This window comes from Macaca mulatta, chromosome 7, assembly GCF_049350105.2.
Source record: "Macaca mulatta isolate MMU2019108-1 chromosome 7, T2T-MMU8v2.0, whole genome shotgun sequence".
NCBI lineage: Eukaryota > Metazoa > Chordata > Mammalia > Primates > Cercopithecidae > Macaca > Macaca mulatta.
This window is the reverse complement of record NC_133412.1, coordinates 22,510,058-22,536,132: the sequence shown is the minus strand read 5'-3', so window position 1 is coordinate 22,536,132 and position 26,075 is coordinate 22,510,058. Positions and strand designations below refer to the sequence as shown.

Here is a 26,075-nt window from a genome sequence, read left to right as displayed (position 1 = left end):
CAAAAGGAAAATCAATCAGTATAAATATATCTAAAAACTATAGGAAGATGGAATTAGCAGACAAGAACCTTAAGACCGCTAACATAAATATTATAAATATTCTTAAGAATGTAAAAGGCGGCCAGAGATTACATGCCTGTAATCTCAGCACTTTAGGAGGTCGAGGTGGGAGGATTGCTTGAGCCCAGGAGTTTGAGACCAGTCTGGGCAACATAATGAGACTCCATTTCTACCAAAAAATTTTAAATTAGCTGGGTACAGTGACATGTGCCTGCAGTCCCAGCTACTTGGGAGACTGAGTGGGGAGGATCACTTGAGCCCAGGAGGTTGAGGCTGTAGTGAGCCCTGAACATACCACTACACCCCAGCCTGGGTGACAGAGTGAGCCCTTGTGTCAAAAAGAAAAAATATATATATATAAAAATATATATTTTTTAATGTATATAAAATTTTTATGTATATAAATATATATTTTATATATAGAAGAAAACATAAACATAATAAGGAGAGAAACACAATACAAAAAGATATAAATGGAACTTCTAGAGATTAAAAATATAATATCTGATACAAAAAAATAGACTGGGTGGGATTAACTGTGAACTTGAAGATACAGCAATATAAACTATCCAAAATGCAGCACAGAGAGGAAAAGGAAAATGAATCAAACCTCAACAACTGGCCAGGCACAGCGGCTCATGCCTATAATCCCAGCAATTTGGGAGGCCAAGGTGGGCGGATCGCTTGAACCCAGGAATTTGAGACCAGCCTGGACAATATAGGAGAACTTGTCTCTTATTTTTTTAAAAGAAAAAAAAAATTTAAACATAAAAAATAAAACAATAAAAATAAAAACAAATCTTAACAACCTGCAGGACAATAGCAAGCAGTCCAACATACATGTCCATAAGATGGACAGGAAAAATACTTTAACAGGCCCAGTGTGGTGGCTCATACCTGTAATCCCAGCACTATGGGAGGCAGAGGCAGGTGGATCACCTGAGGTCAGGAGTTCAAGACCAGCCTGACCAACACGGAGAAACCCCTTCTCTGCTAAAAATACAAAACTAGCTAGGTGTGGTGGCACATGCCTATAATTCCAGCTACTTGGGAGGCTGAAGCAGGAGAATCGCTTGAATCTGGGAGGCGGAGGTTGCAGTCAGCCAAGATCATGCCATTGCATTCTGGCCTAAGCAACAAGAGTGAAACTCCGTAACCAAAAAAAAAAAAAAAAAAAGTCATAGGCTTAAATGAAAGTTATCAAACTCAGATGTTTGTTGCCAAGAAGCCTCCACTCCCTGCACAGGGCTGCTCGGGTGTCCTCACATCATGGCAACCGGCTTTAGTGACCCAACAGAGACAGCAAGAAGAAAGGTGCAATGCCTTGTATGACCTCACTTGGAAAGTGACACACTGTCACATCTGCCATATTCTATTTGTTAGAAAGGTCACTAAATCCAAATTTCTCTCTAATGGGGAGAAATTAAGCTCTATATCTTGAAGAAGATACTTGGAAGAGTATCAAGGAATTTGTGGATATATTTTTAAACCACCATCTGGCCACAAATTATTTGTAATTTTCTACACAATATATATTCACTCCTTTCCTAAGGGTCCCAAAAGTCTCTTCTTATTTCAGTATCCGTTCAAAATCCAGTCACAGCATATAAACCAGGTCCAGAGGCAGACAACGCTTTTCAGGTGTATTTCCTTAAAGACAGCTTCTCTCAATCTGAACACCTGTGAACTGGAGCTAAATTATCTTCCCCAACATACACAGACACCCACACATACCACACAATGGTGGGATGTGCATACGATAAACACTATAAACACTCCTGTGCAAAAAGGGGAAATATAGGACTGGTCCATAGTGGTTCTGAGACCCAGCTAGGCAAAGTTTGGAGACTCTTTTATTAGGATTCATTCCTACTCATCCCCATGACTCTTGGTCCCTACCTTGGAGCTCTTGTTTCTGCTAAGTCATCCTTCCTTTTCCATGAGAGATAACTCATGTTTTTCAGCTGTGGAGTTTTCTGTCTGATTACAGCAGGTGGAATTTTGGGAATTCAAAAGTCTCTTCATTCATGTAGTCTTTGTCCCTTTCATTCCAAGCTGTTTCTGCCAATATGGTTCTAAAATGTTGTGGGTCTTCTGTGAATCTTTCTGTGGTTCATTCCATAAGTCTAAGATAGCAGCCACAAACCTCTCTGCAATAAGGCCTTCTCAATATTGGGCTTCGGCTGAGGTGCAGTGCTCTTCAGCTTTTGAAAAGCGCCACTGTTTAACGGAGAGTATCTAGAAAGCATACCCTTAACATCTTTAGAGGGCCTTTTGTCTTACTGAATGGTACTCTGAGGCTCTACCTTGGATCATTGTGACACAGCATTTTACTTTGTCTTTAGACCATGTTTTCCCAGTAGTGCCCTAGATTTGATCTTTGCTCAGAATTCACTTCTTGGCCAGGCACGGTGGCTCATGCCTATAACCCCAGAGCTTCAGGAGGCCAAGGCAAGAGGATTGCTTCAGTCCAGGAGTTTGAGGCTACAGTGAGTTATGATCATTCCACTGCACTCCAGCCTGGACCTCAGAGCGACGCCCTGTCTCTAAAAAAACAAAAACAAAAACAAAACCCCAAAAACTGAATCTATCTCTTACATTTAGCCAGTTAGAGAGGCTGAAAATTTTCAAACCCCTCATATTCTGGTTCCTTCATGTCCTTCATGTTGAATAGTTCTTGACTTATCTCTCTCCTCTTGCATTTTACTATGAACGATAAGAAGAAACCAGGAGACGCTTTCAACAGGTTGCCTGGAAATCTTTTCGCTAATCATGCGGTTCATTTGGTACATTTTTACTTTCTACATTACCCCAGGTGGCAGTGTTGCTACACTTTTTGCTGCTCTATCGTAATGACCCCTTTCCTCCAATTGACAGCAAGATTTTCCTCACTTTCCTCCTTTGTGCTCTCACTTACAATCTCCTCAAGGGCCCTGAGGCTTCTTCAAGGTGTTCAGACTTTTCACTAACACTTTCCTCCAAGGCTCCCCAATTTCAAAGCCACTTTCACATTTTAGGTTTTTGTTATGGCAGTGCCCCCACTTCTAGGTAACAAAATCTGTATTAGTTATTTATCACAGTGTAACAAATTACCTGAAAACTTAGCAGCTTTAAAAGACAGACATTGATTATCTCACTCTTTTTTTTTTAGACAAAGTTTTGCTTTGTCACCCAGGCTGGAGTGCAGTGGTGTGATCCCGGCTCACCGCAACCTCTGCCTCCTGGGTTCAAATGATTGTCCTGCCTCAGCCTCCTGAGTAGCTGGGATTACAGGCATGCGCCATGATGCCTTGCTCATTTTTTTTTTTTTGTATTTTTAGTAGAAACAGGGTTACACCATGTTGGTCAGGCTTGTCTCGAACTCCTGATCTCAAGTGATCCACCCACCTGGGCCTCCCAAAGTGCTGGGATTACAGGTGTGAGCCACCACGCACGGCCTCTACTTCTTTACAAAAATTTTTTTTTAGAGATGGGGTCTAGCTATGTTGTCCAGGTTGGAGTGCAGTGGCTATTCACAGGCATGATCATAGTGCCCTGTAGCTTCAAACTCCTGGTCTCAGGTGATCCTCCCACTTCAACCTCCCAAGTGGCTGGACTATAGGCTTGTGCCATCAAGCCTGGCTAAGCTCTACTTCTTGAAGGGAGGAGTATCAGAGAATTTGTGAACATATGAACTTGTGAATTACTGTGAGTTTTCTTGGAGCATTTGACCAAAGAGAATTAAAGGAAAAAGAAGTTATTTGCAGCTTTGATTATATGATTAAAAATAATTTATCTAGACTCAGGACAAGGCCAGTCAACCAGAGTAGTCATGACACAGAAACAGTTTGACTTTTTGAATTTATTTATTTTTATTTTTATTTTTATTTTTGAGACGGAGTCTATCTCTGTTGGCCAGGCTGGAGTGCAATGGTGCAATCTCGGCTCACTGCAACCTCTACCCCCTGGGTTCAAGCGAGTCTCCTGCCTCAGTTTCCTGAGTAGCTGGGATTACAGGTGCTCACCACCACGCCTGGCTAATTTTTGTATTTGTAGTAGAGACAGGGTTTCACCATGTTGGCCAGGCTGGTCTTGAATTCCAGACCTCAAGTGATCCGCCTACCTCGGCCTCCTAAAGTGCTGGGATTACAGGCATGAGACACCGTGGCTAGCCTGACTGAAATTTAGAAGAAAGTTTGGAAATAAAACAAATTCAAGTCAGATTGTTGCAATTTTTGTATGTATCTCTCCCTTTTAACTTAAAATTACATTTGAAATTTGCACATTGTACCATCATGTCAAATGCTCAAAACTAAGAATGATATCAGTATAACATGGATATGTCTCTTTTCATGCCGTTTTGGCTACGCTGACTCTAGAAAACATTATATACTTGATATTAGATCTTCCTCTTTTGATCTGAGAGACCAAAATAGATGCCCCTTTATCAAGTAAGATAGACCCAAAGGTTAAGGGAAGTAACTTATTTATGGGTCCAAGGTTCAAGCTGGCATAGCAAATTGCTAAATTCCTATGGCTAAGGTCCCTAACAATAGGAGCTATGAACTCTGATTTAAAACCCAGATAACAGTCTGATTAGACAGAGGACCAGCCTTACAAATACTCTTTTCTCAGAAGCTATTGCAGACCTTAAGCCAGTTTCAGACAGCTTATAGAGGCTGTGCACAAATTGCCTTTGTGTCCTATAGTTCACCTTTTGATGTGCAGCCAATTCCACCTCATTTTAATGCCAAAACCTTACCCCAAAGTAAACATGGTATGTATGTTACATACATGTTTACTCATTGCACATACACTCAGTTCCCCTCATAAATATGTATAGCTTTTCCCCAAATCTGCTGAATATGTATGACACAAACTCTGTGAAGCATAAAACCCAACCTGTCCTTCCCCTCCTTGAAGAAAGAGCAGGCCGGGTGAGGTGGCTCACACCTGTAATCCCAGCCCTTTGGGAGGCTGAGGTGGGTGGATCGCTGGAGCACAGAAGTTCAAGACCAGACTGGGTAACATGGTGAAATCCTGTCTCTACAAAAAATACAAAAATTAGCTAAGTGTGGTGGTATGTGCCTGTGGTCCCAGCTACTTGGGAGGCTGTGATGGGAGGATGGCTTGAGCCCAGGAATTCAAGGCTGCAGTTAGCTGTGATCACACCACTGCACTCCAGCCTGAGCAACAGAATAAAATACTGTCTCAAAAAAAAAAAAAAAAAAAAAAGAAGAAGAAGAAGAAAGAGCTCCATTGGCCCAGGTTGGAGACTTTCTCTTCCCAGCTGCAAACTGATATCACCAATATAGCTCTCCTTTCTATTATCTAGCCGTCCTAGTGATCTTCTGGATGACACACTCAAGCCTCATATCCATTTTTTTTTCCATCCAACATGTTCATCCCCTGTACCTCCACGCTAAAGATAAAACATCTACGGGTGTGATTTGAGGGAAGAGTCCCTCGTCCATCCCCAGATGAGTATTAAGTCCCTACACTAAAACATCAACTACTAGCCCAAGGAGCAGAAATTCTCTTCTGTCTCTCCTGAATAAAGACTTTTATCAGGATATAATTATCCATTTACACCTAACATTTCTAAAACACAGATATGACTATGTCTCTCTTCTGCTTAAAAATGGGAACTTAAATGCCCCTCTCACCGCAATGCCTGACACAAAGCCTATGGACAGCCTTCAGGAAATTTGTGAATTCCTCATATTTTATCATAGGTGTATTAGTTTGGAGAACAAGGCTATGGCTGTCAATGGATCCCCAAAGCAATGTTATCAGCCTCCAGGAAAGAGGCCTGACTCAATAAGGATAAGAGATTCATCACGATTTGGCTCCACCCTCTCATCCTCCACTCTCTCCTTCATATCTTTGTCGTTTCTTTGTTGATTTGTTTAAGGGGAGATTACAGGCATGTGCCATTGCTCCCAGCTAATTTTTGTATTTTCAGTAGAGATGGGGTTTCGCCATATTGGCCAGGCTAGTCTTGAACTCCTGGCCTCATGTGATCTGCCCTCCCTGACCTCCCTCCCTTCCATATCTAATGTTGTAGCTACAACTTGTCTTTTCCTATGCTATCTGTACTTACATTCATACTTCCTTGCTTTTACTTCTGCCTTTCTCTTTGCCTAGAATACCCTTCCCCTCTCCGCTTTTTTTTTTTTTTTTTTTTTGAGACAGAGTCTCATTCTCTCACCCAGGCTGAAGCACAGTGGAGCTATTTCAGCTCACTACAACCTCTGCCTCCCATCCTCAAGTGATTCTCCTGCCTCAGCCTCCCGAGTAGCTGTAGAATATCCTTTCTCTTTCCCTTTCCAGGAAAAGTACTATGCATGCCTTGGAACTCAGATCACATGTTGTATCCTGGTAGAATCAATGATCTAAGCTCCAATACACTTTGTATATACGTCTGGCATAGTTCTAATTAGTTCTTCACTCATCTGATTAACCCCGAACTAAAATGATCTCAGAGTAAGAATGGATCTTATTTAATTCATATCTCGAAGGCCTAGCACAGATTGTACTAGGCACTACTGGTTGTTGGGCGGGAGGATAGGTGTCAGCATGGACCATTGCCCAACAGAACAGGAACACATCTCCCTCTGAGCATGCCTCCTCAGACCCTCTACTCACCCAGGACCATTTCTGCTCAGCCTGATTCTTCTGCTCTCTGGGCTCTGTAGTGAGCTTTGTATTTGCAGATTTTACTGGCCAGTAACTCAAAACTAATTTTGGAGACCAACATTGCCAATTTAAAATGTTTCCAAGAAAAGATGTTTTTTAAAACCTATCACTGGCTGGGCGCAGCGCTCACGCCTGTAATCCCAACACTTTGGGAGGCTGAGGCAGGTGGATCACCTGAGGTCAGGAGTTCGAGACTAGCCTGGCCAACAAGGCGAAACCCCATCCCTACTCAAAATACAAAAATGAGCTGGGTGTGGTGGCACATGCCTGTAATCCCAGCTACTCGGGAGGCTGAGGCAGGAGAATTGTTTGAACCTGGGAGGCAGAGGTTGCAGTGAGCCAAGAGCAAGACTCCATCTAAAAAACAAACAAACAATCACCTACTTTCTCCATAGTTTTATAAAAGTCACTTTAATACCTCAAAAATAAGAAGGGCATTGTCTCAACCTAGAGGACAGTCCTTTGAAATAAATGTATTTAGCATTTCAAAAGCTTACCACATTGACCTCATTTTTTCATTCAATGGTGAAAAGTTTGTCCTAGTTTATCAGTTCTAAAATGTTTGGAAGCCATTGATTTAGACTTTTGCTTCTGCAAGGCAGCTCCTGCATTCTTCCTGACTCAGGAATTAGTTTCAGGTCTCTTGACAGCAATGAAGTCCTGCACGATGTCTCCCCACAGTTTCTTTTTGTGGATACGGAGAGAAGTACCTAAAAACAAGAGACCAACTAATGCATATTGAACAGTCTGTGCTAGTCACTTGACTTTGGATGAGGGGCAAATCTCAGTTGACAAACTCAGCTCAAAAATAAACTACTCTGGATAAGAAGTATCTTATACAGCTTTGCAGCTCCCCATGACTTAAGAACTAAAAGATGCTAGTTTATGGGAAGAATGAATGAATGAATGAATGAATGATGAATAAGTGGGTGGATGGATGGATGGATAGATGGATAAGTAGACGGATGAAATTTGAGTCCTAAATATCCAGAGAATCCCTGTGGAACAGGCTGAGTTAAGTTAGAAGTGGTATGTTGCAAATTAAATGAGTCTTTTCCAGCCTCAGCTTTTCACAACTACTTCCTGGGGCACAGCGCCTTCTAGTGGAAATCCAGATGTGCTGCCTCCTCCCTAGACGGCCCTAAACATGGGCCCTTTGATGACCCCCTCCCAGATCACCATCTCCTTACTGTGAAAACCTCAATGACACCCCCATTGATGAGGCTCAGTAGATTTAGGCAGGTCCCTTCTAGTAACCCAAGTACTCACAAGATGAACAATGAAGGATTCCATTAGAGCTTTAGGCTGGAGCAGCACTTCTCAAACTTTCTTATGCAGATGAATCACTTGGAGAGGACTCTGTTAAAAATGAAGACTTTCACTGGGTAATTCTGAGTTGTGGATCAAGATTCTGAATTTTGAACAAGACTTACAGGACCAGAGCCTGCTGGTCCAGGGGCATATGGCTGCTACTGCAGCTGCTCAACACTGTGCCCCTGTGGGGGCTGGCAGCTCCCAGATATACAAGGTATAACCAGGAAGTATAACCAGGAAGCCATGGGGTTGATGGTTTAAGCAGACAATCTGAAGCTTGTAAATTACTGTTGTCCCTTGTAGGTTTGCCCTTTGAAGTCTACACACTCCTACCAAAAAAAAAATTGTTTTTCTTTTGCTGGAATGTTACTTATAAAACATTTCTGGCATTGTCATTGACATTTTTGCATCTTAAAAGACTCAGTGGTGACATTTTTCTCTTTGAAGGTGGCTTTAAAAGCAGTCAAAAGTTATTTCAAAATAGAATGTGATTATAAATATTGAGGTGGATGTACTCATATGGCTTATAAATTAGCCCTGAAAATAATCTTCAAATAAGAATTCCAAAAATATTTTGGGAAGCTGTTTGGAGAAAGTGGAATGCCTGATTTGAAACACAATACTCATTTGGATGTTTATGTTCCAGGGTGCTCATTTTTAAGGAGTTGATTTCATTATGTTATATTCCCATCTACTGTATTATTTAAGTAAAACTTCAGTAAGCCTTAGTAAGTGCCAGGCACTATTGCTTTACAAATATTCATTCATTTAATCTTCATAACAATCCTTTTACAAATGAGAAATCATTTTACAATCATTTTACAAATGAGGAAACTGAGGCATGGAGACATGTTGATCCCCCAGGGTCACCCAGTTAGTAAGTGGATGAGTTGGGATTCAAATCTTAAGCAGCCTACTTTCGGGGGCTAGAGGCTTCATTTCTAAGCTATGCTAGCTCCCCCAACAGAGACGAAGTCTCACTATACTGTCTAGTCTGGTCTTGAACTCCTGCGCTCAAGCAATCCTTCCACCTCACCCTCCCAAAGTGCTGGGATGACAGGCGTGAGCCACCGAGCCCAATTTATGCTACCCCTTAATTAGAGTTAGGACTAGTCTAGTACTGTCAACTACTGTACCTCAGGGTCTCTCAGATGGAAGGGAAAAAAAGTCAAAGTGACTTAGAGGTTGGAAACCTGCAGAAATTCACAAATCCAACCAAGATGGGAACAACTGGAGCTGGAATGTGTGAACAGGGTGCTCTTATACTGCCTACCTCTTTCCTGGCACTGAGACCTAGAGAAGAGTTCCAACCTCAAGCTGGAAGTGACAAGAGGAAAGATTACATTCCCAGAATCAGAAATCATAAAACAATTTTAAAAGCAAGAGATCAACAGGAAGGGGGTGCTGACTGATTGCTCAGAGAGAGTGTCCCAGGGCAGCAGGGTCTTGATGAGGTCATTCCAGGCCAGGGCCTCCAGCTCTTGGCTTTGCCAGCCCAGACACTCCATTTTGTCGGTGTACCTAGAGATAAGTGGGCATAAGGGAAATTAATTATGCTAACCAGACTCTTAAGAGTCTAAACCAAAACACCCACAGTTAGGAGAACAGTGCCAATAAGCTTGTTCAAAGCAATGCTTTTTCCTGTAGGGAAGTCATTATCAAAGTCTGTTTTGTAAGGAAAATTGACTGACCTCAAAAGACGATGTTATGAAATGTTGAGAGCCAGATGCGCCCATCTCCTGGACTTCTGTGTAGCTGCCAAAAAGGCCATTAGTCCGAAGTGCAGGAGCGCACCCTCCCCTCGTGTCACTCTTCCTGCAACTAGGTCACAATACAACATTTTCAGTTCAGCTTTCTTCAGCATTCCTGACCTCAGATATGGATGGCTAGCAGGTTATCTCAGATGGTGAATTTTTGCGATTTTTGTTTTATTAGTTGACTCTTTTTTTTTTTTTTTTTTGAGACAGGTTCTTATTCTGTTGCCCAGGCTGGAGTTCAGTGGCATGATCATGGCTCACTGCAATCTCCATCTCCCAGGCTCAAGCAATCCTCCCACCTCAGCCTTCTGAGTAGCTGGGACTACAGGTACACACTGCCACACCTGGCTAATTTTTGAATTTTTTGTAGAGACAGGGTCTCACCATGTTGTCAAGGCTGCTCTCAAACTCCAGAGCTCAAGCAATCCTCCCACCTCGGCCTCCCAAATTGCTGGGATTACAGGCATGAACCACCATGCCTAGCCTCTTGGTTGACACTTTTTCCTTGTAGTACTCTTAGAGAGTGGCTACTCCTGACTTTCTCCTCAGTATGTGGGAGCAGCTCATTGCCTACTGAAGCACCTACAGCAGGGCAGTGGGGGCAGGTCTTCAGGGGAAAAGCCAGAGCCTTTCCTGGCATCCCACCTTGACACCTTATTCCAGTTCACAGATTGAAATCTGTCAAGGCAGTTATTTGGTGAGGGGCTGGAGGAATATAAGCCACCACCTTCCTGTTGGCCAGTTCTTTTTTGTTGTTGACGATGTTGATTTTCTAGACATATAACTCTTTTTTTTTTTTTTTTTTTGAAGCGGAGTCTCGCTCTGTCGCCCAGGCTGGAGTGCAGTGGCGCGATCTCGGCTCACTGCAAGCTCCGCCTCCCGGTTTCCCGCCATTCTCCTGCCTCAGCCTCCCGAGTAGCTGGGACTACAGGCGCCCGCCACCGCGCCCGGCTAATTTTTTTGTATTTTTAGTGGAGACGGGGTTTCATTGTGTTAGCCAGGATGGTCTCGATCTCCTGACCTCGTGATCCGCCCATCTCGGCCTCCCAAAGTGCTGGGATTACAGGCTTGAGCCACCGCGCCCGGCCGACATATAACTCTTGAATCAGTCATCCAAAGCTTGGCAAGTTCTCAGGCTCACCTTTCCCCATTCTGTTTTGCACAGAACATTCTCGTGGTCTGAGCCGTCCTGTTGTGCGTCATTAAACCCACCAAATGTAGGGAACTGGGAGACTGGAGACCTGAGAAGATTACAGCCCCCCAGTAGTGCCTTGCCTTTTTATTATTATTATTATTATTATTATTATTATTATTATTACTGAGACAGGGTCTTGTTCTGTTGCCTAGGCTGGAATGCAGTGGTGTGATCTCAGCTCACTGCAACCTCTGCCTCTTGGGTTCAAGCAAGCCTCCCACCTCAGCCTCCCAGGTAGCTGAGACTACAGGCACGCGCCACCATGCCCTAATTTTTGTATTTTGGGTAGAGACAGGATTTCGCCATGTTGCCCAGGCTGGTCTCGAACTCCTGAGCTCAAGAGATCCACCTGCCTCGGCCTCCCAAAGTGCTAGGATTACAGGCGTGAGGCCAGTGCCTTGCTTTTAAGTGCTGTTCAGTCATTCTTTACTGATTGACTGTGGGTAGAGGGGACGCAACCCCACTGCAATGTCTATCTCTCCCAAGAATGATCTCGGATTTGCCTTGCCACCCTCAGGATAGCTGAGAGGAGCTGGAGAGGCTCGTTCCTCAGTCCCCTCTCATTCCCTCCTTGACAGTGACATAGCTGCCACCAGCTGCCTGAAAGTCAAATCCAAAACTCAGTTCCATTTTGCCTAATGCCAAATGACAGACCTGAATTTGTTGAGTTTGGGTTTTTTAGGTCCACATAAAACAAGCAAAGAAAATGTGCTTAAACTTGAGGTAGATTAGGGGAAAACCCTCCAGGAGAAAACCCCCTTTCACCTAGGAGACTGTGGAGATGGAGGCCACAAACCTCTCATTAGCACCCCTCACAGTGGCTACAGGAACCAGCACCTCTAGTGCAGTCATATTTTTCACTTGTCATGGGATCTGAAGCAAGCATGGTTCAGCGTATGGTCTAATCTGCATTCTTCTAACCCTTAATTAATGCTTGCACATTGTTCCTGTCACCCGTTTGTCCCCAAAGTATTGAGGTTTTAGCTAGTGTGAGGTTTTTTTAGAGGACCCAACATATGATTTGATCATTCACAAGGGTAAAATAAAGAGTACCACACAGAAGCTACACAAAAAGAAAATAATCACATATTGGGGAAGGTGGGGGATGACTGATTCACTAGCAGATGAAAAATTAAAAACAGAAAGGAAAGCCCCAGAGTATCCACGGAACTTTTTGTTCACACTTAATTGTCCATTATAATTTCAGCTCTGGCCTTATGACAAGTGGCAGCTTTTAGAGTTAGCTTCCCAGAAGAACGTGGCTTTCCCAGTCTAAAAAGACGCCCTTGCCGTGCCATTGTTTCCACAATGCCGTGACTCGGATTCGAACCGAGGTTGCTGCGGCCACAACGCAGAGTACTAACCACTATACGATCACGGCGAGCTACCGGGACGCCACGACAAGCAGGTGACCCAGTGTTGCCCTTCTCGTCTAGATGGCGGCCATTCCAGCTTTCCTAAGCTTCCATTATCTACCAGGTTCCTCTGGCACCCACGTTCACCTGCAACAGCAGCCGGGAGCGCTGTGGACTCCCTAGCCCGAAGTCTCCTCTTGGCTGTACACACGGACCGCAGAAGAAGGGACATGAAAGCGCTTTGCAACCAAAGGATTCCTGTGAGTCCGGGCCTGCAATGGTGTGAAGCCCCTGGGGAACGCCGGAATGCTGACCCGAAGTCTCTCTGATGCTCACCATGCCCTGGCTATCATGCTAACTGAACGACTTTAGCTGGACTGGAGCTGTCTCTTAAATTTCACAACAAGGAAAATCAGTTCTGACCCACCACCACAAAACTTCCTTGAGGTGCGGGATAAGAGGAACCCCGAGAGCAGCCTCCACGGTGGAGAAACCGGGGTGTCTGGTCCGCAGGCAAGTGTGGACCAGAATCGGGCGAGCAGAGATTAATGCGCCTGCGTGCCCTCAGATGGCTGCGAGGGTGGAGATAGGCGAGAACAAACAGTGACAAATCAATGACATTGCAAGGGGGCGGGGCTTTCAACAGAGAAGAGTTCAGGCGACAAGTCGAGGCCCCGTGTCCCCAGTAGCTCGCCGTGATCGTATAGTGGTTAGTACTCTGCGTTGTGGCCGCAGCAACCTCGGTTCGAATCCGAGTCACGGCATTGTGAGGACAATGGCACGGCAAGGGGGCTACGTTTTATTGTACCAATCCGTTTTTTAATCCTGAGTTCACAACATTGTGGAAAATGGACCCCGATCTCCTTGTGACATTTGAGAGCGACGTTTACGCTGGCTCTGGCTAAATTGGACTTTGGAAAGATACAGGCTTCTGGGTCCTTTGAGCCTGGGCGCGTTCTTGAAGACAAAGCACAGAGCACTCGCCAGTCTAAAGAGTGTTATAGACCTATGTATAAATTTCCACGGAAGCCCTGGTAGCAGATTCCTAATGATAGGAAAAGGAGGCTTAGCAAAGGAAGTGAGGATCAAAGTAGCTCTTAAAGGCACAATGAGAATTTGTCAGGCAGCCAGGATAAAGGGAGTCTTGAAAAGGAAAAATCTTTTTCTTTCTTTTCTTTTCTTTTTTCTTTTTGGAGATGGAACCTTGCTCTGTCACCCAGGCTGGAGTGCAGTGGCTCGATCTTGGCTCACTGCAACCTCCGCCTCCTGGGTTCAAGCGATTCTCCTGCTTCAGCTTCCCGAGTAGCTGGGACTACAGGCATCCGCCACCATGCCCGGCTAATTTTTTTGTATTTTTAGTAAAGACGGGGTTTCACCAAAAAGGAAAGGTCTTAATTCCTCTTTATAAGTCTTCTGTCTTCTTTGTAAGTCCCCACCCCAACAACGACCAAAGGCTCTAGCCTGACAGGTAGTAGGCGCTTCTCAAGGACGTGTAGAGTGAATGAGTGCAATTGAGGAATGGGGAACGACCCTGAAGGAGGGCCAAGAGATGAGCTGGAAAAGGCAGACAAAGTTTCTGCCGTCCAGGGGTGAGGGTGAGGAGGGCCGGAGTGAAAATATTTAAATCGTGTTTAGCAAGATCCCTCCAGCGGCTCTGCACAGGGAAGATTGATGGGAGCGGGTGACACTGGAGAGGCAGATGGTCTCTCTGGAATTCGCTTGTTAAATACCAATGGTACGTTCTGAGTTTAGCAAATAGCCAGTGCCTGCTGTGTACTCGGCAGGTTCTAGGCGCCGTGGGGTCGAGAGCACTGGTGGACAATAATTAAAATAGGACTTAGTCCCTGCTGCCGCCCCGGGACACAGCCTAGGTGGGCACCTGGCATAGCGGGGGCATTGAGGAAGGAGGAGTCAGGGCGGTCAGGGAAGTATGAGAGGCTGGAAGGAAGTGGGTGTTGGGAAGATGGCGAGATGCGTTTGTTGATTTTTTTTCTACGTGGAACCCGGTTCTAGGGCGTCCACAATCTCCACAGAGGCGGCATTGGGTCGCCGCTGGAGGATGCAGGAGGGAGGACCCTTGAGGAGCGCCCCCTGCAGGCCCGGAACCCTCCACGGGTCGCGGCAAGGGTCTCCGGGGCATACGAAATGGGCATTCCCCAAGGCGAGTCTGAGTTCCGCCCAGCCCCATTCCTGGATGCTCACGCGGTCTCCCCTAAACTTCCACTGCGCTCACAGGGAGCCCAGGTCATCATCACCACCGCCCGTGGCTAATGGGCCAAAACAGAGGAAGAAAAGCAACTGGCGGAGTACAACGCGCCTGCGCGTTATCAGACTCAGCGACAGGCTGGAACCCCGCCCCAGAAGTAGGACATTTGATGACGCGCAAACTGGGAAGGCCTACGACTGTTGAAGATGGTAATCAGAAGTGGAATCCTACGGGTCCCCGGTAGCTCGCCGTGATCGTATAGTGGTTAGTACTCTGCGTTGTGGCCGCAGCAACCTCGGTTCGAATCCGAGTCACGGCATTGTGGGAACAATGGCACGGCAAGGGGCTCGGTTTTTTCCCACTTGTTTGTAACATTTTATATAAATGATAATTCACTTTCTTGGAACAATGTTTCTCTCGCCTTTGAAAATTGAGCCACTCCGAGGATCGCCACCTACAGTAACTCTCATATAATCCTCTCATGCAGCTTCAGACCAAGCAGTTACAATCCATTTCTTACCAAATATCGTTCTCTGAATCATTCCACACCAGCAAAACAGCTCCCCCATGACCTTGTGATTTTTTTCTTTTCATGTACCTTTTTTATTGAGTCATTGATTTTTATTTTTATTTATTTATATATTTATTTTTGAGACAGAATCTCTTCTGTTGCCCAGGCTGGAGTGCAGTGGCGCGATCTTGGTTCACTGCAGCCTCCGCCTCCCGGGTTCAAGCGATTATCCTGCCTCAGCCTCCCAAGTAGCTGGAACTACAGGCGTGCACCACCACTCCCAGATAATTTTTGGTTTCTTTGGTTTTTTAATTTAAAAAAAAAATTGTTTTTGAGACGGAGTCTCTGGGCATTTATTTTTAAATAGGGAATACATGCACAAAAGTCTACTAAAAAGTACAGCTCTTCTTCATTTTTCACCCTATCCACCAATTATTTTCAGTTTCCACTATATCTTTCCACAACAGTCCTTGTATGAACACATATTTATATATGCATATACGTATGTGAATGTATTCCTCCTTGCTTTGTGCATAAAAACAATGTGCTCTCGCTTGCCTGCTCTTTTTTTTTTTTTTTTTCCCCTGAGGTGATGGAATGTGAACAGAACATGAGGTTTGTATTGGTAGGCAATCTCCCTTTGCTGGGAAGAGTTCAAATACCCTGAGGGGTGTGAATCTCTACCTATTTCTGATCCTGTTCCTCTTTTTCCCCCGGCCCTGACTCCAGGCTGGGGAGATGGGGAAACAGTTTGTGTTGGTAAGATAGGGGAAAGGTACTCTTTACTATAACCAATATAGTATATATTGGTTGGGAGCCTGGGCTCTGTTAGGAAGCAGCCCTATTTTGATTTCAGGTGGGAAGGGCAGGGAAGCATCTTGAATTTGGAGTAAGATAGAGGAACTTGACTTGGCAGGCCATTTGGAGACTCTCCACTCCCATGTCTCCCTTCTGTTATTATCAGGATCCAACTTTAAGTCACAAACCACTACGGTTAGAAAACTCAAAATTCAAGCTCATTGAAGGACTGGATCTTAACATATGTTTGTGTTCCAAGCACACAGTCTCTCCATAAATATTTGAACAGTGGTTTCTTATGGAGTCCATAATGAGTGAAATGGTCAGGTTTGCTTTTTTTTTAGAGACAAGGTCTTGCTCTGTCACCCAGGCTGGTGTGCAGTGGAGCAATCTTGGCTTACTGCAGCCTCGAACTGGCCTCAAGCAATTCTTCTACCTCGACCTCCCAAAGTGCTAGGATTATAGGTGAGAGTTGCTACATTTTAAATTGTGTCCTTTCAATGCAGAATCATGTTATTTTCATATCAAATAGAAATAGTCTGTATTTCCACTAAAAAGAAAAGTGTGTGCTCCTATTTTTCTAGTAATTTGTAGCCCTTTTAGGTCTTTCTTTCTTTTTTTCTTTTACTATCCTTGATAGGGACATGACCGGGAGAAATAGTGCACTTTCCTCTTAACTCTATAGTAAGGAGGGAAGAAAAAAAGAAAGTTGGTAAAAGTAACTGACTTGGGGCTTCAGTGAAATCCTAGGAAGGACCTAGGACAGCCTTTGGAGATGTGGCCTCATCTGAAACCAGTCAGGCTAAGGATTTAGCCTTGAAATATGCACAACTTTAGGAGGTTGAGAGGGGAAACAAGAATGTGGCCTGAGGCTGCTCTGGGCACACTGCCTATGGGGTAGCCCTGTTCTTTAAAGGAGCAGTATATCTGCTGCTGTATTAAATTTATTTAAATTATTTATATTAAATAACCATTTTAGAATTACAGGCCAGGCACGGTGGCTCATGCCTATAATTTTGGTACTTTGGGAGGCCCAGGCAGGAGGATCATTTGAACTCAAGAGTTTGAGAGCAGCCTGGGCAACAGAGTGACACCTCATCTCTGCAAAAAAATCAAAATATTAGCTGGGCATGGTGGTGCATGCCTGTAAGTCCCAGCTACTGGGGCAGCTGAGGTGGGAGGCGTGCTTGAACCCAGGAAGTTGAGGCTGCAGTAAGCCATCATCACACCACTGCACTCAGCCTGGAAGACAAAGTGACAGCCTGTCTCAAAAATAAAATAAAATTACAAAGTAAAAAGTCAATTTTAAAATACCATTCCCAACTAAAAGGAGTAAGATTTCTTTCAAGAAATGACTGATTCTAAGTCTGCAGCAGGGGAAGTGCAAAGTGATTCTGGAACATCTTGTGTGAGAAAGCACGGAAAAGCTTAAACATTAATGGGACCAAGTAAAACGACACAGGAGGCCGGGTGCTGTGGCTCACGCTTGTAATCCCAGCACTTTGGGAGGCTGAGGAGGGCGAATCACCTGAGGTCGGGAGTTTGAGACCACCCTAGCCAATATGGTGAAACCCCATCTCTACTAAAAATACAAAAATCAGCTGGGTGTGGTGGCAGGCGCCTGTAATCCCAGCTGGTAAGGAGGCTGAGGCAGGAGAATTGCTTGAATTCGGGATGTGTAGGTTGCAGTGAGCCGAGATTGTGCCACTGCACTCCAGCCTGGGCGACAGAGCAAGACTCCCTCTCAAAAAAACAAAACAAAACAGAAGAAGGACACAGGAGCTTCTTGAAAAGGCTCCCAATAGCCAAATTTTAGGTAATTTGGGCATCAAAAAGAATAATAATGTGATAGTAATGGATTATATCATGTTGAATTTAAAAAAATTCACTCCATGGAGATGGAGGTTGGGGGAGAGGTAAGAAAGCTCTCCTTTACAGAAGAACACCAGCTAGGAACAGTCAAGCTGGGAACTGTGTCAGGCAATCCTGCCTATCTTTTTTTTTTTTTTTTTTTTTTTGAGACAAAGTCTCACTATGCTGCCCAGGCTGGAGTGCAGTGGCACGATCTCGGCTCACTGCAACCTCCACCTCCCAGGCTCAAGCAATCCTCCCACCTCAGCCTCCTGAGTAGCCGTGACTACAGGCTCATACTACCACACCTGGCTAATTTTTTTTTGTTAGAGATGGGGTTTCGCCATGTTGCCTAGACTGGTCTCTAATTCCTGAGCTCAAGCTCTTGAACTCCTGATCTCTTGGCTTGCAAATGACCTTTCGCTCCTTTGCTTCTTCTGTCCAAATCCTACCAGCTCAGGGCTACCTCCTGTCCTGCATGAAGCCTGCATAAGGCCGCTCGCCTTGGCCTCCCAAAGTGCTGGGATTATAAGCGTGAGCCACTGCACCTGGCCCCATTTTATTCCTAAATAAGATAGCTACGAAGATTCTAAAAACCAACATACTTTCCTCCAATTTGCCCACGAGGAATTTCCTTGTGGAACTCAACCATCCCTCTGAGGCTTATTATTGAATATTATATGCATTTGAGACAAATGCATATCTGATTGTTTCCTCTGCCCTATTGTTTCACTAAACCAGACTAAGGCATAGGTGACTATTCCTCTCCTCTCCTCTCACATGTATATTGTGTATTCAGTGAAAGGCTAACCAGAGGCTTAAAAGAACACAACCATTTGTCTCTCATCTACCTGTGAACTGGAAGCCCCCTCCCTGGCTTCCAGTTGTCCCACCTTTCCAGACCAGACCAACGTACATTTTATACACATTGATTGGGCTGTGACCATCTTGGGCACATGTCCTCAGGACCTCCTGAGGCTGTGTCATGGGTGCATCCTTAACCTTGGCAAAATAAACTTTCTAAATTAGTTGAGACCTGTCTCAGATATTTTGAATTCATAGAAGTATAGAATTAGAGAGTCACTATTTTGCAATCCCCAGTGTAATAGCAAATGTAAGTACAGATCATCAATGTTGGGGACAAAACCATGGGATAAAATGTTGCTTGAAGAAAACAGCTAAAAGATCTCAGAATATCATTCCACAGCTTTCTTTAAATTGTAAAGTGGAGAGATCTGGTGGACTCCAGCTTAATCAAGTGATCAAGCCTAGAATCACCAATAAAGGGACAAATGGGCATTATGGGTCTTCTGGTGTAACACACTAAAAAGTCAACAACATCCCCTACGTAGTGCTCCTTTCAGAAATGTGTAACCTGAATCTAACCATGAAGAAACTATGGAAAAGTCTAGAATGTGGGACATCCTACATGACAATTGGCCCGGATATTTCAAAAGGATAAATGTGATGAAAAACAAAACTAGCAACAAAAGAGTAAGGGACTGTTCAAAATTAAAATAGACTGAAGGAACTTAGCAAACAAATGAAATGTGGAACCTTAATTAAACTGGAATCAGGGCTGGACACAGTGGCTCACACCTGTAATTCTAGCACTGTGGGAGGCCGAGGCAGGCAGATCACCAGATCAGAAGTTCAAGACCATCCTGGCTAACACGGTGAAACCCTGTCTCTACTAAAAATACAAAACTAAAATTAGCCGGGCATGGTGGCGGGCGCCTGTAGTCCCAGCTACTCGGGAGGCTGAGGCAGGAGAATGGCATGAACCCGGGAGGTGGAGCTTGCAGTGAGTCCAGATTGTGCCATTGCACTCCAGCCTGAATGACAGAGCGAGATTATCTCAAAATAATAATAAACAAATAAATAAACAAACAAACATCTGGAATCAGGAAAAAAAAACTGTAGAGAGTTTCTCTGAGCCTACTCTGGCTCAGGAGGCTGCCTGAAGGAAAATTTTTAAATGTTTTAAAAACAAACAAACAAACCAAAAACTATAAAAGACACTTTCAGGAAAAATCAAAAAATTTAATAAGATTTGTACGATAAACAATAGTATTACAGAAATATTAAATTTCCTAAATGTGATAATCATCTTGTAGCCTGATAGAATTCCTTATTTTTAGGCAATGCCTGCCGAAGTATGTAAAACCGAAGTGTCATGGTATTTGCAACTTGTAACAAGTGGGTAAGAAAATGAAAGAAAAAGGAGAGGAATACGGCAAATATGCCAAAATTTAAAAAGAGATGAATCTAGCTGAAGGGTAAGTAGGTTTACACTACACTTACTTTTTTTTTTTTTTTTTTTTTTTTAATAGAGACAGGATTTCCACCATGTTGCCTAGTCTGGTCTTGAACACCTTAGCTCAAGTGATCCGCCTACCTTGGCCACCCAAAGTGCTGGGATTACAGGCTTCTGCCACTGTGCCCACCCTCCACTATATTTTCTTTGGGTTTTTCTGTAGGGTTTATAGTTTCCCCAAAAATTTTGGAAGAAAATAAGCCTACATGACAAAAATGGGAAAATTATGATATAATGTTAAGTTAAAAAAGATATAAAATTATGTGTATACCACAATTATAGCTATATAAAACTAAGAATAAGAAAGAGAAATTGTCTTTATCCATTTCAACATTGTTAAACCGATGCCATGTGATAGCTCTGCACCTGGTGATGGGAGCACCCATGCTTCCTTACAGAATCCTGATACTATGGCGAACTGCTTAACACGCAAGAATTTGAATCTAAGCTGGGTGCAGTGGCTCACACCTGTAATCCCAGCACTGTCGGAGGCCCAAGCGGCAGGATTTTGAGACCAGTCAAAGCAACATAGCAAAACCTTTGTTTCTATGGGCATTATGGGTCTTCTGGTGTAACACACTAAAAAGTCAACAACATCCCCTACGTAGTGCTCCTTTCAGAAATGTGTAACCTGAATCTAACCATGAAGAAACTATGGAAAATAAAATACAATAAATTAGCCAGGTGTGGTGGTGTGCACCTGTACTTCCAGTGCTTTGGGAGGCCGAGGTGGGAGGATTGCTTGAGGCCAGGAGTTCAAGACCAGTCTGAGCAACATACTGAGGTCCCATCTTTACAAAAAATTAAAAATTAGTTGGGCGAGGCGGATCACACTCGGGAGGTTGAGGTGGGAGAATCGCTTGAGCCCAGAAGTTCAAGGCCACAGTGAGCTATGATTGTGCCACCGCACTCCAGCCTGGGTAAGAGAGTGAGACCTCATCTCTAAAGGAAAGAAAAAGTAAACAGAATTTGAATCTAGAAAATTCCCCCCAATACTCAGAGGAGCCTTGCTGTGATGGCCTCACCTCTGTATCCTTGGTTCCTTTCAAGCTGCCTGGCCCCATGAGGTGCTAAAACTGCCTGCTTTTAGGAGCTCACACTCTGGTAATGGAGGAAAGTACATTAGCAGATCTTTTAAAACAAGAGTAAGTGTATGGTTTACACAAGTTATTATAATTTTGAAATTATTGTTTAAACCCTACCTTTATGACTCTTTCCTCCTTCCCATCTAATTTTATTCCTACTCTTCCCACCATGAATACTCCTCTTCTTTATGGTGTGCGGGTTCCCACATCTATGCCTTTGTCCAGCTAATGCTGATCTCCTGTCTTGGAATGACCTTTCACTCCTTTGCTTCATCTGTCCAAATCCTATCCAGCTCAGGTCTACCTCCTGTCCTGCATGAAGCCTGCAGACTTGATTGATTTCATTCCTCTGAGCTGTCAAGCAGTTTAACTCATGTCACACCTTCCACTGTGAGCATTTTACAGTTTTCAAACCTTTTTCATATTCATCATCTCCCTTAATCCTCACTCAATGATTATCATGCCCTTTCCAGAGATAATGAAAGCAAGGATCAGTAGCATTGAGTACCTTCCCCAAATACTTGGCTACGGCCCACAACTATTGGATTTCTTATTAGTTACCTATCCATGCCCTCACACCTGGTGACCATGGAAACTCTCTGATATACATTAACTGGACCATTCTTCTATATTTATCATCTCTATGTCCAGCTTTGTTTTGCATCATTAGTCAATTTAACTGCACATTTTAAAAATACGCACGGTATTTTCTCTATTATACTTCATAAAACCAAGTACAACATCAGATTCTCCAGTATCGCCTACAGTCCAGCTACTCAACATGTAGTCTGGGGCCAGCACCATCTGTATCACCTGGGACCGCACCCCAGCTAGACCTAGAGAGTCAGAATCTGTAACTCAACAAGATCCCCAGGAGATTAGTGTCCACTTTAAAGCTTGAGAAGCACTGTCCTAAATACAAGCAGCACTGTCTGACCAGTGGCACAATCATAGCTTATTGCAGCCTTGAACTTCTGGGTTCAAGCAATTCTCCCACCTCAATCTCCCGGGTACCTGGGACTATAAGTGTGAGCCACCTTGCCCAACTAGAATTTGCACAAAACAGGAATTCAACAAATATTTTGAGACTTGATGCCCTGGGAATCCCAGGACATTCACAGTTTTGCCATTACATCCTTCTTTACACCCCCTGCTTTGAACTACTTTCCTTTGGGGCCTCTTGGCTTTTTGCGCCTCAAAAGGCAGACATGGCCAGGTGCCCTTAGCTCACACCTGTAATCCCAGCACTTTGGAAGGCCGAGGCGGGTGAATCACTTGTGGCCAGGAGTTCGAGACCAGCCCGGCCAACATGGTGAAACTCCGTCTCTACTAAAAATACAAAAAATTAACCAGGTATGGTGACACACGCTTGTAATCCCAGCTACTAGGGAGGCTGAGGTGGGAGGACTTGAACCCGGGAGGTGGAGGTTGCTGTAAGCTGAGATCGTGCCACTGTACTCCAGCCATGGAGTGAGACTCTGTCTCAAAAAAAAAAAAAAAAAAAAAAAAAAAAGAGGCAGACATGAGCCTAGGAGTGCGGAGACACTGAGGCAGTGGGGGAAAGAGAGTGGGGTAAGGTGAGGTGAGGCAGCTACTTTCCCAGCAGAGCCAAAAGCAAATGTTGGTGTTGGCTTCAGGGCTACATTTATGGTGAGGAACTGGCTTTATTTCTTTTATTTATTTCTTTCTTTTTTCTCTTTTTTTTTTTTTTTTTTGAGACGGGAGTCTTACTCTGTCGCCCAGGCTGGAGTGCAGTGGCACGATCTCAGCTCATTGCAACCTCTGCCTCCTAGGTTTGAGCGATTATCCTGCCTCAGCCTCCCGAGTAGCTGGGACTATAGGTGCCCGCCACCACGCCCGGCTAATTTTTTTTGTATTTTTAGTAGAGACGGGGTTTCACCGTGTTAGCCAGGATGGTCTCCATCTCCTGATCTCGTGATCCGCCCGCCTCGGCCTCCCAAAGTGTTGGGATTACAGGCGTAAACCACCGCGCCCAGTCGGAAGTGGTTTTATTTCTAAGACAAAAATGCCTAGCACTTGAGCATCCAAGCCTCGAGAGGATAAGGAGTTGGTGATAGACAACACTGGGACTGTTTCTAGACTTGATTTATTGACTTGTCTGTTTCCATTCTGTTACTAATCTGATTGACAATGAAGCCCGGGATGTGGCTGGAAGGGATTTCTGCGTGCGTGCGCATGCTACCGTCAGGGCTGGGTGGGCCCGCTCTGGGCAGGTGCTCCCGTGGGTGGGGGGTGTTTGAGCGAGGGCTGTTTGCGTGTGAGAAGGGCGTGTGTGGAAACGACACGGGAGAAGTGGGCGTCTCTAGGGAGTTGTTTGTATGTGATGTGAGATGTGTTTGCCTGGATTGGGAAGTAACATAGGTTCGGGTATGTGCAGTGCGTAGGGTTGGATGGGAGGAGGTTGTGGGGCTCCCAAGGTAGCACGGGAGGAGGAGGCTTACAGACACATCTTACAGAACAGCCCCTTTTCTTGCCCGCCTAGGTTTTCCTCCTAGATTATAGTTCCCCAGTTGCAAGATCCTGGGAGAGGGAAGAGGAGAGGCGGAAGGCGCCCTAGAGTCAGGAGTCTGGGGGCTCCCCTCTCTGCGTCTCGCACGACCTGGGAGCTGGGGAAAAGAACAGATGGGGATGGATGCGCGCCCCACAGGGGATCGCGTAGCGACACGTGAAGGATTCAACCTCAGTTCAGTAGTCGCATCCTCTGCCCCAGGGCTGCCCACTTCACTTCTTGTGTGCCCACACTGGCTGGAAGCCCGCGTCCGCTGTTCTCAGCTACGGGAGGAGGAAGACCCCGTTAGGGAGCGGAGTCCCGCCTCTCCCTTGTTACTGACGCGCCCCGCCCCCTCCCCGCCCGGCGGAGCCCCGCCCCCCTCCCCACCCCTGCCCCCGCCCCCCACCAGCGGCTGCGCTCCCCTCGCTCAGTCTGGCGGGCCCCATGTTACTGAGCGGAGCTCCTCCGGCTGGCTCCCGGCCGGGGCCGCGGGCCCAGGGGAGCGCTGGGGGCGGCCCAGGGGGGTCCCGCCGGGGCGCCGGGGGTGCGGGAGCCGGCCCAGGAGGGGGCGGCAGCGGCGGAGTAGCCAAGTGGCTCCGGGAGCACCTGGGCTTCCGCGGGGGGGGCGGCGGCGGAGGGGGCAGCAAGCCGGCGCCCCCTGAGCCGGATTACCGCCCCCCTGCGCCCTCTCCGGCCGCGCCCCCCGCGCCGCCTCCGGACATCCTGGCCGCCTACAGGCTGCAGCGGGAGCGCGACTTCGAAGACCCCTACTCCGGGGGGTCGTCCGGCTCCGCCGCCCTCGCCACCCCTGCTGCCCCCGGCCCCACGCCGCCCCCGCGCCACGGCTCTCCCCCACACCGCCTTATTCGGGTCGAGACCCCGGGGCCCCCGGCGCCCCCTGCTGATGAGCGGATCTCCGGACCCCCCGCCAGCAGCGACAGGGTGAGTGCCGCGCCGGGCCGGGATGGCGGGGAGGGGAGGCGGTCAGGGGTCTGGAGGTCGCGAGAGGGACAAAGGTGGCCTGACTCGGGCCCCTCGGTGTCTCAGCGACTGGCAGACGCGAGCCCCTGACCCCGGGGCTCCGAGCCTTCACCCACCTTTGTTCAGGTTCTCAGCCGACTCATCTGAGACGGAAGCCCCAAACTCTGCCCCTCTGCCCCATTCCCTGTAATGGCCCCAGGACTGGTGACCCTCCCCCTCCCAGGCTGGCTCTGCACTTCGCAGCCCCCTCCAGCCTGATCCGTGAGCCTTTTTCTAGCGGGAATTGAGGCGCACCTCCCAACCCCCACTGGTTGATGGCCTTTCTGCCCCTCTGGAAGCAGCAGCTCACTGCCCTTTGATCTCTGACCCTTCCCCCAGGGCATAGCCAGCACAAAGCTCTTCCCTCCTGTTGCTTCTTTGCTTCCTCCTCCTCTTCCTCCTCCTATTTCTCCAGCCTAAGCATCCTTGCAGGTGCCGAAGCCCCAGAAAGGAGGTGAAGACGGGTTTCTTCTTGCGGACACAGCACGAACTGGCCTTTGCCCTATGGGCTGTTGTTCTCAGGAGGCCAAGACAGGCAGCTTACAGTTCTTGCCAAGGGGGGCTTCCTGGGGTCCAGGCCCACTCCTTCCTCCTTCCCTTGTCCTATCAGGTATGAGGATAGTCAGTGCTCAGGACCTGTTGCCCACATGGGGCTAAGCAGCTGAGCCCATTCCTCCTCTCCTCCTGGCCTCCCTCTCCCCCGGGTCCATTCTGAGGGAGGCTGGAGCTTTTCCTGGGTCTGCAGGCACCAGGATAGGGAGGAGAACAGGACATCCACCATGCCTCAGGGCCCTGCCCTGACTCGGGTCGGCCTTATTCCTCCCTGGCAGAGTGAGAGCTGAAAGCCATTCCAGGCCCCTCAATTCTGTGATGATGACTCTGTGGGCTGCCTTGGCTCTGTTGTCCTTCTTCACTCGCCCCGGGAGCTCAGTTCTGGGGCCTACCCGCCGCTCCTCAGCAGAGAACATTTGTATTTGATTGGAGTGCAGAGTTGCTTTCCGAATCTGTTGGCTCCAGGATTGAGGCTTTTTAGCTGAGAGAGCGCGGTTCCGCCACATTTCCTGGATGAGAGGGATCTGTCAGGGCCAGAGCAGAAGCCTCAGGAATGCAAATTCTTTTTCCCCTAGTTTTTGCTATGGGGCATGGCTGCCCATCCCGGGCCAGGATACTTGTTCTGCAGAGGAAGGTTCAAGGGCACTTCTCCCAGGCTGTGCTTGTCTGCTTCTTGTCCCCCGCTATTGTGTGATGTGATGGAGGTGGTGACAGTGAGGCAGAGAGAGGGGTAGGCCCTGTTCTTCCCACTGACCAGTCAGTCTCCTCCTCTCTAACCACTGCCTGTTTGGCACAGGCAACATGGGCCTGAGCTGTCTTTGGCCCTTCTCCTCTCTACAGTGGCTTGGATGACCTAACAGGCTG

The 26,075-nt window shown here is 46.3% G+C and overlaps 1 protein-coding gene, 1 long non-coding RNA gene and 3 other non-coding genes across 12 annotated transcripts in view; 3 read left to right on the top strand and 2 right to left on the bottom strand.

Annotated features, from left to right (window-relative positions):
• SHF (Src homology 2 domain containing F) overlaps positions 1 to 26,075 on the top strand; it is a 63,681-nt gene that overhangs the window by 18,962 nt on the left and 18,644 nt on the right. For 4 of the 6 annotated variants that reach the window (XM_077939321.1, XM_077939320.1, XM_028850873.2 and 1 more), the window contains exon 1: positions 24,069 to 24,581. The exons of 1 other annotated variant lie outside the window; for it this stretch is intronic. In XM_077939321.1, the coding sequence (XP_077795447.1) occupies positions 24,084 to 24,581 (498 nt within the window). In that variant the 5' untranslated portion in view covers positions 24,069 to 24,083. Of the gene's footprint in view, positions 1 to 19,981; positions 20,005 to 24,068; positions 24,582 to 26,075 lie in introns of those variants that run through there. One more of the 6 variants, XM_077939322.1, reaches the window with a different exon arrangement.
• LOC114679392 (uncharacterized) lies at positions 3,338 to 14,366 on the bottom strand. 3 transcript variants are annotated; one of them, XR_003731223.2, is made up of 4 exons: positions 12,369 to 14,366; positions 9,744 to 9,873; positions 8,008 to 9,573; positions 3,338 to 7,448 (listed from the first exon to the last, which is right to left on the bottom strand). It is a non-coding gene; the product is annotated as an uncharacterized LOC114679392 (long non-coding RNA). The 3 variants fall into 3 exon arrangements; XR_013395540.1 differs by having other exon boundaries at positions 3,356 to 4,216; positions 7,236 to 9,573; XR_003731224.2 differs by lacking the exon at positions 3,338 to 7,448 and having other exon boundaries at positions 8,802 to 9,573; positions 12,507 to 14,360.
• On the bottom strand, positions 12,314 to 12,385 carry TRNAH-GUG (transfer RNA histidin (anticodon GUG)). Its single transcript has one exon. It is a non-coding gene; the product is annotated as a tRNA-His (tRNA).
• TRNAH-GUG (transfer RNA histidin (anticodon GUG)) lies at positions 13,052 to 13,123 on the top strand. The gene has a single exon. It is a non-coding gene; the product is annotated as a tRNA-His (tRNA).
• Positions 14,813 to 14,884, top strand: TRNAH-GUG (transfer RNA histidin (anticodon GUG)). Its single transcript has one exon. It is a non-coding gene; the product is annotated as a tRNA-His (tRNA).